Here is a 20,038-nt window from a genome sequence, read left to right as displayed (position 1 = left end):
AAGTTTAATGGGGAAACTCTAACTGTGCTGCTGTATCATTCCAATGAACTAAAGTAGCACTGGGAAGGATCAGAATGAAGGTCATTTTCAGTGAGCGTCCCTCTGTACAGCATCTCTTCACATCTTCATTTGTGTCTTCCTGGTGCTTCCTCCCTCCTTGTTTCCTTACCCTGAAATAAGATCTTTCTTACATCACCAAATGTTAACCAAAAACCTGTGATAGAGCAGGTAGATACAATCCTATTTATTTACCATATAATGTGACTATAAATAATGTATTCCAAATTATTCATTCGGTAACTGTTGCTATCTGACCGTAACATAAATCTGGCCCCAAATTCATTCATTGCCTTTGAGGACACCACACCATGTCGATACGCTAGAAGACTTAGCAATACCATTTCTTGCTAAGCTGGGAAACTTTAAAAGGGGAATGTACCCGAAGACCAGGATTAAGGCAGAATACCATTCTCTAGATAATGACAGGTGCCCAACAATGCTATAGAGACTGACTTCAGTCTGGGACATCCATGATCTTAATAAAAGGCCGACTCGTCCCAGCTCTGCCACAGTTGATGTGAGAAGTACAAGAGATGAACAGACACTAGCCTTTGGGAAAGGTAAAAGTGAGTTAGATACAGTTTCAAGTAAGAATTAAGGGAAGACAGTTTTGGAGATCCATCAGATGCCACCAACTGTCCTGTCGTTGTCACTAACGGAGCTTTAGATGCTCAGCAGTGATGCTCCAGGTTCTACTGCAGCTGCCAGGCTGAAGAACCAAGAAAGAAAAGGAAATGCAAGAGATGTGGAGGGCATCGGACGCCCTGAAGCAGGCTGTCCTGATAAACCTTTCTGTAGCTGAATTGTCACAGACCTAAACTCTACTGGAAAGACACTTCCTGTATCCATTCACTTCACAGTTCGGCAGGAAATACAAAGGAAAATGCCTACTTGTGTACACATACGAGCATGCATGAAGAAGGTTGCTGTATTCATTTACACATCTGTCCCCCCTGACACTCACGTATCTCCACTTCCACGTAATTAAAATATAATTGCATAATTTTCGATTCTCCTCTTTCTTACCACCTCCATTTCCCCTTCACACCCTCTCCCAAATTCATGGGGACTAACCATTGTTGTTACATATATTGAATAAATAAAGACATCATTACGCCCTGTGAATCACTCTGTGTTGCTGGTATGTATGTTTCTAGGACTAAAGAACTTGCAATGAGTAACTAATCAGGGTCTCATCACCAGGCCCTCTCTCCATAGTTGTTGAGATGGGAGCTGCTTTTGGTGGAATGGTCATTTTTCTGTTACTGAATCTGTCAATGCATGAGTATGAAAGGTCGAGTTTTCTAGTATGCTCCTTGGTCTTTTCCTTCAGATAGTTAAAATTCTCTTCATAGAGGTCTCTCCTCCTAGGTTAGGTTTTTTCTCAGATATGTATTTTGAGACTGTTGTGAATGGGAGTAGGTACATGATCTACTTCTCAGCCTGTTTTTCACTGGTGTATAGAAAAGCTACCTGCTTTTTGTTTGGGGTTTTCTTGTGAGTTAATTTGAGTGTCTTTCCGGACAAGTGCCATATCTTACTTCTCTTTTGAGTCTACCCGAGCTCACAGAGTGTGAGGCATACAAAGGAGAAAGGTGGCTGCTGCATATGCAGAAGGGAGCATGGAAGGACGTAAAGCGTAGCTGTATCTGAATTCCTTCTTGCTGCTTGGTAGGTAGGAAATGGCAGCTCCTTGCCTGGTCTCCTAGTGAGCGAGCACTCCTCTGTCGTGAAGTCAGAATGGAAATAACTTAAAATAATTCACAAATCTCAACAAGAGTACATTTTCTCCTTCCTGTTTGATCAGTCAGGACCTCAGCTCTGGGTCCCTGGTATGTGACTCCATCCTGCAGGTTATATCTCAAGTAAGTGACACCGTTTGTTTCCCTACAAGGTCTGATACTAGGCATACCACCTTAATGCTAACAAATACAACTCCCCAACTCAGCCCAGTTTCTTGGAAGATACTTATTTTTCAAACAGGCAAAGCCAGACCTTTTTAAACATTATACAGCAGAACATAGCGATGATTTAAAAATAGGCACAAGATGAGCTCCTCTGCTGTTCTCTTCCCCTCTCTGCTGCAGAGGCATCTGGAGAGCCATGTGCATGGCAGTGAGTGCCCAGACCTCTGGGACACACAATGGAGCTGGAAAAGCTGCAGGAAAACATTCTCTTCAGAATTGTAGGGGTGCTGGGGATCCTTATGGGATAAAGGAAATGAATGGGGAAAGGGGGCCTAAAACGAACCATTGTGTTACCACAAGCAACCTACGAGGTTCAGAACAGTCTACAGACCTAACTTACAGAAACATAAGCCGTCACCGATGAACTTATGGACACTGGAGACGTGTATTTGTCATCGAGTCCATCCTGTACTGATCTCTCCCTTTGAACTTTCTCACCCTTAGTTTGAGGTTAGACTGGAGGCAGGAAAAATCTGCTCTTCTGTGGTATTAAAATAAAAGTTCTGGGCTTCTGCTTTTGGGTTTGTTTATTTGCTTGCTTGATGATTGCTTATTAATTTTTATATCCACTGCTGAGGCTGAATTCTGTCTAGCTTACAATAGTCAAGACCTTGAATTGCTCTGTAAAGCCTATATTCTTGAGTTAAGGTATTCCATTTGTTTGTAAAATATCATGTGTACCTAGTAATAAGAGACCTCCCTCTAATGATATCGCCATAAACCCTAATGGCTGCCTATACTTCCCACACTTCACCCATGTGCTAAAGATGGGGCTCTGTGATAAAGAGGTGTGTGGACTAATGGTAAAATGCTATCAGCTCACCTGCCCCGAGAGGCATTGCAGGTGTGGCTAGCACACCGCATGTGTGTCAGCAGAGAGAAGAAAGGTTACCTATGTGCTCAGTGTTCTGACCTATAAACACCTGAATGTTTAGTAGCCTAACATTACCTGAAAAAATAAAATAAAACAAGTCTGTGGAGCCAGGAAGCCTGGTCAGGGAGCTGGCCTGGGGTGACAGACCAGGCCTGTGATAACCCCTGCCTGGTGCCATAATACATGAGCAAGACATCACTTCTGAGGCCACTCCTGATGACCCCAGACACTCAAAGATCCCCATGCACTACTCAAAGGAGAAAGTAAGTGGTGCAAAAATGGAAGATAAAAGAGAAACAGAAGATTTAGACACAGGGAAGAGAGGTAAAACTGGAGATTCAAGAGCAGTAAAGGGGTCCTGGCCTGCGCTGCCACAAGGGGTCTTGTCTCAAGTCTGTGGTATGCCCTGCAGAAGCAGGGGTCTGTTAGCACCGAAGACCAGGTAGACTTCTCTGGTCTGGACTGCTGCCTGGGGACATCTTATGCCTGAGAGCTGTGCAGAACTGGCCTCACCCCTCACCTCGGCATAGTGGGAGAGATGGCCCTGCCTCTTGTCTTTTGTATGGTGGCATCATGGAGGAAAAGATCTCCTCTCCTTCCATTTGCCCTCATCACGGGTGGTGAGTTGAAGAGTTGACCCCAATTGGCCGTGCAAGCAGGAGAGCAGGCCCTGCACTTCACCAGGGAAGCAGGGTAAAGGTGACTCAAACAGCCAGGCATGGATAAGTGAAGCTGAAGGTGTGAGGATGGGGCGAGAAGGTCTGGTCCTGCGACTTGGCTGCTATGAGGCAGCATGGGCAAAGGAGAGATACCCATTCCCTTGCCCTTGCACCTTGCCACCTGAGGAAGGTGGGAGAGTTGGCCCTTGGAGTATAAGAGCAGGAGAGCTAACCGTGACCCTCATTTGCTGCAGTACCCAGGAGAGCAGGCCCTGCACCTAACCTGGGCAGCAGAGTAGAACTGGCCCTGGGTGTGGGGTTGCAGGTAAACTGACCCTGAGGGCATGACAGCAGGAGAGAAAATGGGTGAGGTGACCAGCTCAGATACCTCTCAGGCCCAGATTCAGGGCCTTGGATTGGCCCAGGCTAACATCTACCTCATCAATGAGCTGCTGCAGTTCATGAAGGGGCAGCTTCCACAGATCCAAAACTACAGGATCTGCATGACACCAGGTAGCAGCATGATGCCTAAGAGGCTCCAGTACTGAAGGAGTAGCACATGCCAGCAAGTCATTGCAATGAACATTTGCAAAGCTAAGTGCAGGCAAAATGGTATACTGTGTGACACACTGTGACACACTGTAACACACTACAGCTTCTTTAACAAGATTTCTTTCCTCTGTTGGACAAGAGGCTGCAATGTTGGAGGGTAGGTATGAGGGAAGGGGAAGATGAAAAGGATTGGAGTACCTAATGTGAAATTCACAAAGAACCAATAAAAAGGTTTAAAAATGCTAAAGTTTGCATGTGTGGTCAAGTTTAGCAATGAGAATCAGTGTTGTTTTTAACATTCATTGCCTCTTCATTCTCTCCCATTGCCAGAGCAAACATCGTTCTTGAGAGGTCAGCAAGACTGAGGTAAGGAAGGTGTCACCAAGGACCACTGAGTGCAGTAGCTCTGCCCCTTCCAAGGATTTTGCCTTCTAACGTTTCAGACTCTAGTGTTCAAGAGTTGTCAGAAAGTACCAAATGAATGAAAAGCTTTTAGAAATAAGCAATTTCTATGTTTTAAATTGTATACACTTCCTGATTTGATAAATCCTTTCGTTTCTCCAGTTTCATCTCCCCTGTGTCCTGTGTTCAACAATAGTGACACCAAGGATCTACCCAGGAGAGACTTTACTATAGTCTCCAAGGTGTGAGTATAGAGACCACATGGAATGGAATAGAGAAGATCGTGTTATCATGCACTTCTATAAAACACTGAGTTTGATGAAATGACTAGATTCATAGATGCATAGAGTTTGGTAAAGTGGACAACAATGAGCTGGGGGTGGGCAATAGCTCAGTGGCCAATAAAGTGTTTGCAGCTCAGGCTTGAAGACCAGAGTTCAATCCCAGTACCAACATAAAAGTCCAACCTTTTAATTCCAGTGCTATGAAGGCAGAGGTAGACAAATCCTGGGAACTCTCTGAACTGCCAGTCTAGCCAAATAAAGATCTAGATATAATGAGAGACCCAACCTAAGACCAAGGGCTGAGGAGATAAGTCAGCAAGTAAAGGTCCTCTTGTCAAACCTCCTTACTCATGTCAGTCCCCAGAATCCATATGATAGAAGGAGAAAATCAACTCTCACACACACATGCTATGGCACACACACACACACACACACACACACACACACACACACACACACATACACACACACACACACACAAACCCTAAAAACCAATGTTGACAGTGACTGAGGAAGACACTCAAAGTCAACCTGTGTACCACATGTTCATGCATACATGCATATGCACAAACACACACACACACACACACACACACACACACACATGTTCATGCACACATGCATAGTCACATTCGTGCAAATGCACACAAACAGCTATACACATATACAAATAGCCATGACAAGGCAGGACAGAGAAAGATGAACACAATCAGACTGTATAACTCACAGAGGAAGCTCTGCAGTATGAGGTTGCTCTTTGGCTTGGAATCTGTTATCTTCTCCAAATGTGGCAGGGACCACATAGACACATGGCCCTGATCCCATGTCTTTCCCCAGACTCTTCTAGTAAGAGTCAGCTTAAAGTTCGGCATGCCTGCTTCATTCATGGGTACAAGACTGTTTTGTTGCATCTTTCATCTCATTCTCAGCCCTCCAAAATCCCATTCATTCTTCCCCACATAGCTGAAGTGCCATCTCCCATGAGAGCTGGCTGAAGCCGAGTAAGAATTCAATCTTTCGCCTTAACCTCTATAGCACAATGGTCCAAGTTCTACCTAACAGTAACTCTTTACTTTATGTCCTGTTTCTTCATATATGGAGTGCCTCTCAAACTGTGCCTTGTTCATCTTTCTTATGCAGTGGCATGTTCTACTGTGTACTACACACAAACATGGTGTGTTTTAAGGTAAGGAAGCTAAAAATTAGGAAGCTTATATTCTGACCCCAGCTCTGTCATTTAGCAGTTGTTGAATTCAAGTACTACTAAACCATCCTATCCCCCAGTTCTTGTGTAGAATAGAAAAGAATACCCATTCAGGACTGTGATAAATGCAAAATATCTGATAGAAGGCAGATCATTACAATAGTAATTATACTTATTTAATGAAACATAAAATTGACGCTGGGAAAATGGTTCAGTCAATAAAGTCCCTGCTGTACAAGAATTAGTACTTGAGATCCCTGTAACATGTTATTAAAAACCCTGCAGACTGACACATGTCTGTAACTCCAGCACTAGGTTCAGATACTGGATACCTGAAACTCATTACCCAGACAGTTAGCTATATTAATGAGGTCCAGGTTCAGGGAGAGATCCTGTCTCAAACAATGAGAGTGATCAAGGAAGATACCCAATGTCAGCTGTTGGCTCCACACACACATGTACACACGCACCCATTTGCATACACTCACAGAAACATGCATATCACATTTATATCTCAGCAACCCCCCACATCTCCATAAAATCCCAACATGCGCAGTAATTAACACATCATGGAAACACACCTTGGCTTTACTTTCCCTCACTCTGAGCCTTCTAAATTCCTTTCAGCTCTCCCACATATAGCGAAATGACAGCTTTTACAGAATTTTGCTGAAACCCGGTAGGCATTATGTATTTCTTGCTCTGATATTTTACAGCATATCACTTGTACATCTACTTAGTACTTAACTTTGGAACATGCTGCTGTGAATGACCTACCTTGAACTCTTTCTCAATGTTGGCAAGCACTGCCAGCTCATTGCTGAGTTCTAAAGCTGTCATGACTGGATCTTCACTGGACAGTGACAGGTATGCTGGACTTGCCAGCCCTTTGTAGGCATTGATCCTGGATCTAGAGTGGCTGAAGGAGTCATGCTTTTGTTTCTGGCTGCATTCTGTACACTTGCAGAAATAATCATGAGGCCGTTCGATCCGGGCACCCTTTCTCAGGAGGGTATGCACAATTTCATATTCCTGGCAATGAGCAGCCAGAATGATTGGGGTCACATCGTGGGAGAATCTTGTCCCATCTTCATCATAGGCATAAAAGTCATCTTGCTGGAGTTCAGACTGGCTGGGGCTTGTCGCCAACCTCTTGCCTTCAGCAAAAGCTGGATGGTTGAGAATAGCCTCCACAATCCGTACATAACCTTTACTGATAGCTAAAAGTAAAGCATCCCCAACTCGAGACAAGTTTTCCTTCTTGAGTAACAGCTCTGTAATTTCCAGGTGCTCATTGGCCACCGCCAACTGTAGGGCATTCTGGCCCATGTAATCCACACAGTTAACATTGAGGGAGAGACATTCTTCTAGCATCTTCCGCACCACTGGGATGTTGCCATATTCAGCTGCATCCAGAAAGCGTTCCTCCTCAATAGACAGGCTGGTTGAGTGATCATTAAACATGTATGCTGGTCCTCGATTAGCCAACCTTCTTCCCTTCTCACGAAGAACTGTCTGCCGCCGGTGAGTCAGTCTGTTTTCATTACCCCGGCTGCAGTAAGACAAGAAGACAGTGGAGAAATCATATTAAGAGCATTTTCGTATGCTAAATGACCTGCCATTCATCTAATGCAATCCTCAAGTATATTACATGTTGCCTCAACATCTCTAGACATACTAGCTGATAAGATGAAGATTAATTTATTTGTTAATGAATTCCAAGAACTTCTTATTTAAGAAAGATAAGTGCTTTATAGAGTTTAACATTCCAGTTTGAGGTAGAGACCCTGGTGACTGCCTTCCTTTGTCTTGTGTCATTCACTGAGAGACATTGGTGAGTATTTCTGAACTAAAAATGGTAAAAACTTAGGAAGGCTATTGGTCTGTGATGGTTAGTTTTAAATGGCAACTTGCCACAATATACAGTCACCTGGTAAGCGTCTTAATGAAGTATTATCTACATCCAATTGGCCTGTGTGATACTCGTAAGGGATTTTCCTGGTTGAATATTGACTCAGTTCACTGTGGGTAGCACCATTCCCTGTATTAGAACTCTGGGTTGTGGAAGGGTCAAGAGAGCTAGCACAGTAGTAAGCAAGGAGGTATCCTGGGCACATTTGCTCCTCTCTGCTCTGGTCTATGGCTATAATGTGACCTGCTGTCCCACACTCCTGCCCCTGTGACTTCCCTCCAGTGATAGACTGTAACCAGGAATCAAAAGCCAAATAGGCTAATTTTTCTAAGTTTTTGTGTTAAGCTGTTTGTGATATCAACAAGAATGAAACTAGAAAGAAAGAACATGAAAGCATTCTTAACTGGCAAACAGAATAGTAAATTTACCCAAGACTTTAGTGTTTAGAGTCATTCCTATATACATTATTCCAGGGAAATTGAGACTGAAAAATGTACTATTTATTGCTTTAAATCTTATCATCTAAAAGCAGAAGTCAGCACACTTCCCCATTACTGGCTGCTTCACTGCTGTCATGAGTCTACAACATGGCCTTCTAGCCTGACTGCTGGGAGGAAATGTGTCAGAAATGGAAGAATGACTAGTTAGATGGATGTGCATTTGAGAGCTGGGGCTTGAAGTGAGAGTAGATGGGAGCTTTTTTGGCAGAGGAATCATTTATGTGCTGAGGGAGAACTTTACTAGCTGGGACAATCAAGCCTTTGACTCTGCCAACTTGCAAAATTGCTGAAAACTTGAAGAAGTCGTGATCAAGAATTCAGGAAAAAAAGGAACTCATCATGGTGGGGAGACTGTGGCTGAGATGCTGCTGGCCTCCGCTGAGCTCTTTAGCCTATATAATAAGAAGCTAAAGCAATCTTTGTCCTGATCAAAATGCTATAAAAAGAAATCTATCCTTCATGAATACAAAACTTAGTGTCAGAAGGTTTTCTTGAGGACAGAGGGCTCTTGTTCAATTGAAATGTTCCAATCTAATAAGATGGTAATAACTATTGCCTACAGGAAACCCAAAGGGGAATAGGACAGGCCTCTTTAAGGGAGGAGCTTAAATGAAGGAAATAGAGATGACAAATGAGTCCTTGTTATAAATGTTCAAGGGCTTCTCTAAATCCCGCAACAGACCCTCCAGTATAAGAAGAGTACCAATGGATTGATACATATCGCAAGCCACCTTTCCTGAATGTACCCAGGTCTAGAAAACTTAATGCCCTTCCTTTCTGGAATGCATCTGTTGTCTGTAGGAGTGATGCCCACCATCAAAAGAAATTTAGTGAAACTTCATCAACCCCAAGGTTATAGTTCAAGGAATTTGTACAGTGCACTGCCAGCTCACATGAACTTTCATTTTCATCCACCATATCCTACTGCAGAGACACTAGCTCATCCACGTCCATTGGTATCATACTTAGTAACCAGGAAATGGAAGTAGCCTAGATGTCTATCAAATGATGAGTAGCTACGCATTGTTGTGGGAGAGGAATAAGGGAAATTGTAGAAGCCAAAGAAACAGGAAGTCTGTTGTGAGATTGTGTTTCCTAGACATGTCAGAGAGGCCATACCCATGGGGTTTCATCAGCATGGCTGCCTAAAAAAGCCCTAACATGTAAGACACCAACAGGCATACTAACATGTAAATGGGGTAGCTCCTGTGTTTGGCCTCAACTCTAGACAAAGAACTATGGCTAAGAGCAGGAGAAAGGCTCTTCCTGTGGATATCCGATCATCTGTTGCTTCAAAGGAAAATGTTCCCCATGGGCTCATGTGTTTGTATAATTAGTCCCTGGCTGATAAATTGTTTGGGAAGGATTAGGAGGTGTGGCTATGTTAGAGTAGGCGTGTCCTTGTTTAAGTAGGCACTGGGAATAAGCTTTGAGGTTTTAAAAGCCTATGTCACCAAACCTAGTCTCTCCTCTCCTTTCTTCCCCCAACCCCCTGCATGTTGCCTGATGTAGCTCCCAGCTTCTTCTCAAGTACCATGCATTCTTGTCTGTTCCTTTCTCCCACCATGAAGATGATGGACTAAACCTCTGAAGCTGTAAACAAGTCCCCAGTTAAATGCTCTCCTTTATAAGAGTTGCCTTGATTATGGTGTCTCTTTACAGCAATAGAACAGTGATAGGACAAATACCATGTGATCAGCTCTGAGATAATAGACATTTAGGTGACATTACACAGACTGAGAAAGTTATATTTCTGTATTTAGTAATGTGTATGTATTTGTGTGTGTGTGTGTGTGTGAATAAATTTCTTTTAAAAAGAAGCAAAGGGGTACATGAGGTGGGTTGAAGAGAGAAAGTGGAAGGAGAGAATAATGTGATTATATTATTTCAAAAAATATTTTTAAAATGATTTTTAAAATGTGGCACATTTACATGATTGAATATTTATTATCCAGCTGTTGATAAAAATGAAATTATGAAATTCACAGGTAAATGGAAGCAAATGCTTTGTTGATGAGCCATGTCTACAATGACTTAATCGCATCACCAAGTGTAACCGATAGTGTGGCTGGATGAGGAGCTCTGGGTTGCCAGAAATCCTGAAGCTTGGACTCTGGTAGATTCTAGTTTTGAAGCAACTGCTAAAAAGCATAATAGGCTTTGAATGTAGGGTCACATCTTTGTCTCTAGTCTTCTAAGATTAAGTGATGTATCTGTGCAGGGAGCTCTTTCCCGTCAACAACTCTGAGACCATTTCTGCCTCATGTCTTAGACAGTCTTATCGCCTACTATAGCCTTCTATGTTTCATAATCGTTCTTTAAGTTTATTACTTGTTTCTCTCATTTCCAATTATTCACCTGCGTCTATCATATTCTGGGAGAAGTTTTTCAATTTTATCCTGTGGTGTAACTAATGAGTTTTTCTTTCTGACACTACATCTTTAATTTTTAAGATCTTTTTCAAATGTTTTCTTTCATTATTTTTTATTATTATATTTTCTTTTTCTTTTATTATTTGTTATAAATATACTATAATAAAATAGACTCCTTTATATAATATGAATAAATTCCATTATAGTTTATAATTATCGATTATCATTTATAATTACTGTTATATATTATTATTATAACTACTACTACTACTGTTGTACTGTGGTGTGATGTGGGTGCTTGCCTGTGTAGAGATCAGGGAACAATTTTCAGGAGTGTTTTCTCTCTTTTCACTAGGAACCTAGCTAGGACCTTCAGGCTTGAGTGGCAAGGGCCTTTCTGCCATCACATGGCCCAAATATTTTTCTTAATACGTTTTCACTATCCTTTTATATCCCTCTGGGATAGTAAGAATACAGGCTGTGCAGACTGTAGTGCAAAGGATTTGCCTGCAATTGCTTGCTTCCATATGTTTGCTTTGGTCTCTGTGTGTCACACCAGCGTTAGACCACATAGACCATGATCCTCAGTAGATTAGCTTTCCTGTTCTGCAAAGCAGTCCTAAGAGAGTTCCACCTCTTCCTGGGAGAACGAGACTGATGTTGGTTTAGCAAAGCAGGTTTCCTGAGTAGGACAGAAGTTTCTGGGAGAGGCATTATTTCTAAGTTGACAAGATGGATGAGGCAGCAGACAGGGAGTCACCGAGGTGTTAGAAGAACAGCTATCCATCAACTTCCCCATGAAATTCTTAGCCCTCCCTCTGTCCTCCCTGCCTTTTTCTGATAATCAATTTGGGCTTTCACGTCATGTGTCCTACATATACCATATTTCGTGATTTCTGTTGTAGACAAGAATGTTGAAAGATGAGGAAAGGAAGAGCTTCCAGCTGAAGATGCAGGATAGTTTGAAAAAGACAAATGATGATGATGATGATGATGATGATGATGACGATGATGATGATGATGATGATGATGACGACGACGATGATGATGATGATGATGATGATGATGACGATGATGATGATGAAATGAGCTAGGATCTTGGAATTTAAAAGGGTGAGATGGAAGCATCAGGAAGTTCCCTTTATATAATATGAATATGAAAGCCCCCATGAAACAAATAATGATGACGATGATGGTGATAACAACAATGATGGGAAAAAGGCATAAAGTAGTACAAAGTACCAAAACATCAAGAAGCATGCTTCTTTTGTTCGTTTTTAAGTAGTTATCTAATTTTACTTATGTGCATATATCTGCCTGTGCACGTGCTGCATGAGTAAGGGTATCCTACAGGTCAGAGAAGGAAGTGGACCACCCGGGGCTGGAGTTACAGGTGCCTGTGAACCACCTAATGTGTGGTTGGATCCTCTGGAAGAGCAGCAAGTGCTCTTAACCACTGAGTCACCTCTCTAGCCCTCATAGATGCTCTTTGAAACTCATTAAAATGGGAACCAACAACTATGCTAGCTTGTCTCCAAGTATTACCCTGGAAGTCTGTTAAAGTTAAGAATTGGAAAGCACTTAAATTCAGATCGCATTTGTTTACATCCTCATGAATAGGCACTTAAAAGAGCAAGGACACTTGGACTTCACCATTTGCTACTTATCATTCAAGTAAAGGATCCTAGCAAAGCCCAGAATCCGATGATGACTGACACAAGCAGCTTGTCCTTTTCTACAGACAGAAAAGATCTAATCCATAACTTCATCAACAGAGCACTGTTTTGACTTGGTCCCCACAGCTGTATGTGCATGCAATCCACATTTACGTTTGGGTTGAACTTATATTCCCTTTGCAGTGACACACTTATTCTAAAACTTAAAAATAAAAATGTATTATCTTAATATTCCTTTGAAAAAATGTCATGTTCTAGTTTGACAAGCCACTAATCCTGGACAAACCCTCTTTCCCTCTCACCTCTGCTTTTCACACTCGAGCTTCTCTCTTGAAGAAAGACATTCCCATGGGAAAAGAATGCTGTGTTTTCAAGGGAGAAGCTGCTCTGTCCTCTCCTAATGTCTCTGCCACAAATATATGTGAAATACAGTGACATTAATTTCAGGCACATTTTCATTTAAATAATCTGGCTTTCTATTTTGTCTTTTATGCTGTTTCCATGAAGAAACATGTGCATGGTCTACTGCCGTATAAGAACAATAAATACATGCATGGATAGGTTAGTTTCCCGGCATGCAGTAGTGAGATGCTGCTCCCGGGCTGGTAGACACCTGGCTTCTGTCTGCCCCTGCTCACTGTAAGGCACAGAGTAAGAAAGCAACGGGAGGGTCTGGTCTTTGGTTTGGTTTGGCTTTGTGTTTAGTTTTCAGTCATGAGTTGCTTGATTCCTGACTTTCAACTGTAAATACAAAGTAGATAAAGTAACTTTTAAAATAAGAAACAGCTCAACCCTTCCAGAAAATAGATGAAATGTTAATAGTCCATATTACCTCTCTGAAAGTGAGTTTTATAAAGCTGTCATATGGAACTGGATCCTAATAGAAAACACAGCCTGGAACCAACACCTATTGTAAAGGACAAATCCCTAACACTGGGTCAACAAGAGGTATTTTCATTTTAACCACAAGGTAATTTTGCAAAATCATCTCTTCTGTTTTAAAGATGTACACACACACACACACACACACACACACACACACACACACACAATTTTCCTTTCTATTCAGTTACATTTAGCATGGTTAAAAGTTTAATAATCTATATTTTATCTCCATGTTTTTACATTTTGCTTCATCACAATATATAAATAACTGTTCTAGTAAATAATTCAAATTAACCACTGACTCACAAGACGCTCAGCCATCAAGTAGGTCATGAAAAGCAGGTTTTTACATACCTCATTTCCCTGATTCTTGTCTCTGACCAAATAGTGCCTGTTGCCCCAGATAGCAAACAGTGGAATACTCCATCTCACTTGCCAAAGCCAGCAACACGAATTAGCGGCTGAGCAGAGTGACTACGTGCTGGGGCCAGAGCATGTACAGCAATTTTCTCTACTTCCTGTTCCAAGATGGTGTGCTTTTATCAAACGAAAGAGCTCCAGTACAAAGTGAGCCTTGAGATAAGTGCCTTGCTTAGCTTGCATTTGCTGCTATTGTTATTTTGGTTTTTTGTTTCATGTTTGGTGTTTTGTTTTTGTTTGGTGTTTTGTTTTGTAAAATTCTGGTAAATATGACAACTCAAGCACAAATCTGTTTACCTCAGTTAATGTTAGGGATTACAAAAGTGGATTTTATAGATTCAGCCTTGGTAATGGAAATAAAAGACTTGGAGATCTATATTTTGTCACATGTACAATAATTCCCTAGAAGAACCAGACATGGTTAGTTAGAGACTGTTGATCAATACAAGTAATTAATTGATGATGAATGATAGAAGTCATTTTATTATAATTACATAATATTAAGTCTGTTTTGACCCTGTCTATTTAATTTCTCTCTACATATTCCAGGCCCTTCTCTCGGGTTGAGGAAGCAATAAATATTAGTGGGATGTGTCTTGATCCCTCGGGAGCAGAACTACTTGGCTTTATTCAGCACTGAGTTCACACTCTCAGGAGAGTGTTCTGTGAGAGCTCAGTACCCACAGGCAAATGAGTGACTCGTGTCTGTCAAGGGAATCAACTTCACAGCCTTTGCACTCTGCTTTAACCCCACAGCCAAAAGTCACAATGTGCAGTGCTCCAGCAAAGAAAGACAAAACAGCCTAAGCCATAGTGTAGCTTGGTGTGCAAACATAACATTTCATACTCTTCAATAAACAACAGCCTCAACTGGGAGTCACAGACACTGAAAGGTGTGTCTTAAATGCTACCCATTGAGATCATTCCACCCTTAAAGATAGAACTAATAACCTCCCAGGAGCTCTGCCCTTCCTGCCTGACTTGACACTGCACAAAGTCTGTGGCCACCCCTCTTCACAATGCATCACCAGACCTGGCTGAACTCCAGATAGTTTTCTAGGTAGCGTTTTTTGGTTTTTTTGTTTTTTTTTTTTTGTTTTTCTGTGAACTTATTTCATCTCATCAAACCTAAACTTCCTCTTGATCAGTCACACTCCATCACTGCCTGTCATGCAATCCCTGGAAAAAATGGAGCAGGAGGTACTTGTCACTCAGAGAGAGCAATTATGTGGCTGAAGAAAAAGATCTTGCTTGTGGAACAAACTGTGGATTGCATGTTTTGGTTTTAATCATCAATTATTATCTTGTTTAAATCAGTTAGATCCCAAACTGTAAGGCGAAGAAGACAGGCAACTCCTGGAAGTTGTAGAGCGTGGCTTTTATAGCAGAACTACACCGGATAGGCATTCCTGCTCTGTCCTTTCGGTTGATTTCATTGTCATGGCTTCTTTCTTTGAAATAATCTTTGGGAGAGTTCTGGGGACAGGCATTCACTTTTATCTTTTTTTTTTAGTTGAGTGTTTTTAAGACTATTAAATTTTTGTATATAACATAAGCAAAAATAGACCTGTTGGGTTAAATAATAAAAAAGGATGCACAATCCCACACTACTCTCTGGCCTCAGCAGTGGTCTTGCTGCCTCCATGACTGGCCCCATGCAGTGACCGCTCATCTCACAGTTAGCTGTCACAAATCCCTGTAACCAGTAAAATCGAAATGCTAGAGGCTTGTAATTTATCAATCAGATTTACATCAGTAAATTCTCAACCCACAAAATGCCCAAAGAACTTTATCAATTGATATTGATAAAGCTGCCCATTTCAATTGGACAAGTTGCTGTGTAATAATCCATCCCTTACATGATATTCATAGCTAGCTGAGGCTATGAAACCACATGGATCTGGGTCATCCTTCTCTTCCTCCATCTTCCTTCCTGCTCCCTTCTTATCATTCCCACCTCTCAAAAACTCTCAACCCCTCCTCCTTTTCTACTATCCAATCATAGGCTCTAGCCTTGTCTTTCATCTGCCCTCACCTGCTTACAGACAGAAACCTACATAGACCCCAATTATGTCAAAGGAAGAAGTTTAAACCCTTTGCTTCTATTATCAACAACTACCTGGTCCTGTGTATTTGTTACAGAACCTTTCCCATTCCACAAGTAACCTCTATAGAAGGCAGATGCTAGGACAGGAAATGAGAGTATTTACACTGGTTAAAGTGGAGTTAACAAAGGGGATTTAGCACAATGCCATGCAATGCCCACAGCAGGACAGCTAAGGTGCAAATATAAAGTGATATAAGAAGATGGTCAGTCGTCAGAAATGTGGAATGCAGAGATGGCATAGAAATAAGAGTACTCACTGCTCTAACAAAGAGCAGGAAAGCAGTTCCCATCATCCATGCTGGATGGCCTGTGACTCTGGCCAGGGAATTTGATTCTACAGAAAGCTGCACATGTGCGTGGTATGCAAAGACAAATACACAGACACACATCAACAAACACACACACACAAGCACACGCAAAGAGATGGGGAGAGAGAGACAGAAAAAATATTTTTTAAATTTATCAGAAGTGAAACAAAGTCATTGTAAGAGAACAATTTAACAGAGGTGCTGCCCTTTGAGGAATGAGTCAGGGACCAGGATCTCACTTTCCTGTCCTCTGCAACCCACATTTCTTCCCATATGCTGGGAAGTGTCAGGAGACAAATGAGCCCAATGTAATCTGTGCATATCTGCAATGATGGCCCCCAAACGTTGGACCAAGTGCAAGGCTGGACCAAGCCAAAAACACTCAGTCCAAGACCCATGGTGAGCTTAACTTTGCCCTGGTGAACTCCTTCAGTCATCACTGGTAGAAACATGTATAGAGAGGATGTCAGGGGAACCTTTACTAGATGGTTATTGGTTCTTACATCTCTAAGCTTTGCCAGGAAAGACACTCATATTCAAGTTCAGGCAAGTCTGTTAGCTTTTTTTTAATAAGAAAGTTTCTAATGAAATTTGGGCTTTGAGTGAACAATTCAGATTCTAAAGCTGAGAAAGACAGCCTCACAGTCTCAGATTTGTCACAGACAGATGTAAAGAGCCTATACTGATGATGCTGGCTCCCAGAAACAAGTGTGAATGACATATCTGGAGCTTACTCCTGTGGGCCATGTAAACGAAGGATACTGTCTTTTTCATCAAAGAGTTAAAAAAGACAAAACTTAAAAAAGAAAACCGGAGCTCTTAGGGCCTAAACCACCAACCAAAGAGTACATATGGGGGACCCATGAATCCAGCAGTATATGTAGCAGTGGATGACATTGTCTGGCATGGATAGGAAGAGAGGCTCTTGATCCTGTGAAGGCTTGTTTCTCCAGTGTAGGGGAATGCCAGGGAGGTGAGGTGGGAGTTGATGTGAAGGGGAGCATCCTCATCGAAGAAGTGAGAGGGGGATGGGAGAGGAGAAACTGGGAAAAGGAATAACAACATTTGAAATGTAAATACATAAACTATCCAGTAAAAAAAGGAAAAGAAAACTAGAAAAGCCCCTGGCAGGAACTCTATCTCCTGAACAGCCATCACTTCTTAAAGTCAAAATATATGCTGAACTTATTATACTCTGCTAGAAAAAATGCACTCAGCTTCTCAGCTGCATTATTTCAAACTAGCCCATTTGCAAGAATGTGAGCTGAAGCTCTAATCACTCAGAATGAAGAATGGGATCCCTTTGCATTAGGAATAAGAACATAGCAGAATTTCCACATGTGCACACACACTGTCCACACACACTGTACACACACACACACTGCACACACGGGTGCTTCTCTGCCTCACTCAATGTGGCTATGTACCTTTCTGAAGTAATACTGTTTTAGTCTTAAACAGTTTGAATTGTGTGGTCATTTTCTTGAGATTCCAGAACCATTTCTTACACTCTTAACTTCCACCCCCAGGGCTAGATCCAAGAATCCGTTGCTGAAGTTCTAAGTTATAGGAGGCTGAATGTATCAGCAAATACAGCTACAAAGATTGAGAATGCTAAACTCAAGTCAGTGCACTGACCTCAGGTATTGAACCCAAAAATCTCAGAACATCTTTCTTCATGGATCAGGTATGATTTTAGATGGGAGTCACCAATTGCATTGATTCAATCATTCAACAGTCTAAGTGTTTTTCCTTTTATGTTACATGTGTGGAGAGGGGGTACATATGTGTCCATGTGTACTATGTGCATGTGCCACAGCACACATGTGGACATCAGAAGACAACTTGCATAAGTCACTTATTTCCTTCTAGAAGTAAATGAATCGAGTGTCAAAGTGGCTTTGACTTACTCCACAAGATAGCTTGTTAGTGTAAGTGTTGCACTATTTGCCAGATGTTCAAGTTTCTGTGCTTGGCACAGAATGTTCAAGTTTCTGTGCTTGGCACATGGGAAATATTGCATGAGGGGATGAGGTAGAATAGAGAAAATAGAACAGGAGATCAAATGTGGACGTTCTCATGCTGGGCCAATGTACTATGCAATCTAGTAGTAGGCAGTTTTGAAACCAGTCTGTGGATCAGGGTAAACCCTCCTCAGATCAAATGTCTCTGAACCTAAGGAAAAGGGAAAACTATCAGAGAGGAGGGATCACAAGAACACAACAACAACAAACAAACAGAAGAGCCTGCTCTGAGTCAGCACACAGAAACTTTACCTTCAATCCAAGAACTCAAGTTCCCTCTTGCATGGAAATGTCTGGTTGCTGGCTCTGTTTAACCGGAGGTCTGGGACCTGGGGCCCAGTGCTGAGCATCTGTTTAGCATTTAGGGTTTGCATTTTAAGGTAAAAATTGGACTGTTTAGGGCACTCTGACAGCTCAAGACTGTCCTTTAAGGATTTGAGTTTCATGATGTAAGACTCAGGCATTATGTGTATGTGTGTGTCCACGTGCTGCACATGTGCATTTGTAAGCACATATCTGGAGGCTATGTGCAGTGGGTTGGCCTAATGCTGCTTGTATTTTAATGCTAATTTGGACCCCCAAGGCTGTTTGTTCCAAAGGTGAGAGGGTTGGACTTAAAATACTAAGTGAATCAGCACCAATTGATTGTTATTGGTAAATGAAGATGCCAACTGCTGCGGAGTTGAGTGTAGGGAGTGAGGAGGGAATAGGTTGGGTTAGGCTTAGAGGAAGGAGAGAGAACAGGAAGAGAAACCAAAATGAGACAGTATAATTTGCAGGAGAGGAGAAAGGAGAGCTACCATAGGTTAGCAGAGCCATAAAAAGAATTGTGACCACGTGGACTAGCCAATTGTAGCTAAGGGCAGTCCAGATGAAACAGTAAGTGATAACTTGGGCTAATGATAGAAAGGTAGATCCTAACAGCGTGAAGGGTAGATAATTGCCTGACTATTGTGCTTTGTTTGCCAACCGGCACTGTGGAGGCTAGATGTTCATGTCATCTGCCTTGTCCAATCACTTCACCTGATTCTTTGGGAAAATGTGATCTCACTGATCTAGAAATTCAATTTCTTCTAGTCTGGCTGGTCCACGAGCCTCTGGGCTCTTCCTCTATCTAGCCTCTAGATGTCATACCTACCTTTTATATGGGAGCTGTAGAACTAAACAGAGATCTTCATAGTTGCTTAATGTGATGGCTATTCTTGGTTGTCAACTTGACTATATTTGGAATTAACTAAAACCCCAAAATCGAAGGGCACAACTGTAAGAAATTTTTGTTTAATCTGAGGTAGGAAGATCTATTTCTATTTCTAATCCAGATCTTTTGAGCCAGGGAAAGACATACATTTGTTCTGGATCTTGAGACAGGAAGACACACCTTTAATCCAGAGATGGGAAAACCCACCTCTAATCTGGACCATACCTTCTGCTGGAAGCCTATATAAGGACATGGAATATGGAAGTTCCTGCTCTTTGCCTGTTTGCCCTCACCTTGCTAGCAAATCCATCCTTTCTCTTACATTAGAGCCTACTTCTTTGTGATTCCAGCATATACTGAACATTATGAAGCCATCCAGCCTTGAGGATTAAGTAGCTACTGGATTCTTGAATTTTCCATTTATAGCCAGCCACTGTTAGATTAGCTTGACTGCAACCTGTAAGTCATTGTAATAAATCCCTTCTACACACACACACACACACACACACACACACACACACACACACACACAGAGGCAGAGAGAGGGAGAGAGAGTCATTCTATAAGTTCTGTTACTCCATAGAATTCTGACTAGTAGACACAGCAAGCCCTTTACTAACTTATCTCCTCTGTT

At 41.8% G+C, this 20,038-nt stretch overlaps 1 protein-coding gene and 1 pseudogene across 1 annotated transcript in view; one reads left to right on the top strand and one right to left on the bottom strand.

Moving 5' to 3' along the window:
- The window catches only part of Trpc6 (transient receptor potential cation channel, subfamily C, member 6), a gene marked incomplete at its 3' end in the record, with an annotated part of 104,593 nt that overhangs the window by 37,265 nt on the left and 47,290 nt on the right, over positions 1 to 20,038 (bottom strand). The window contains 1 exon segment of the mRNA NM_053559.1: positions 6,780 to 7,554. Within this exon segment, the coding sequence (NP_446011.1) occupies positions 6,780 to 7,554 (775 nt within the window).
- LOC120094508 (small nucleolar RNA SNORA17) lies at positions 2,850 to 2,974 on the top strand (annotated as a pseudogene).

Source organism: Rattus norvegicus, chromosome 8, assembly GCF_036323735.1.
Source record: "Rattus norvegicus strain BN/NHsdMcwi chromosome 8, GRCr8, whole genome shotgun sequence".
NCBI classification, from domain to species: Eukaryota; Metazoa; Chordata; class Mammalia; order Rodentia; family Muridae; genus Rattus; species Rattus norvegicus.
This window is presented reverse-complemented; position numbering and strand designations above follow the sequence as displayed.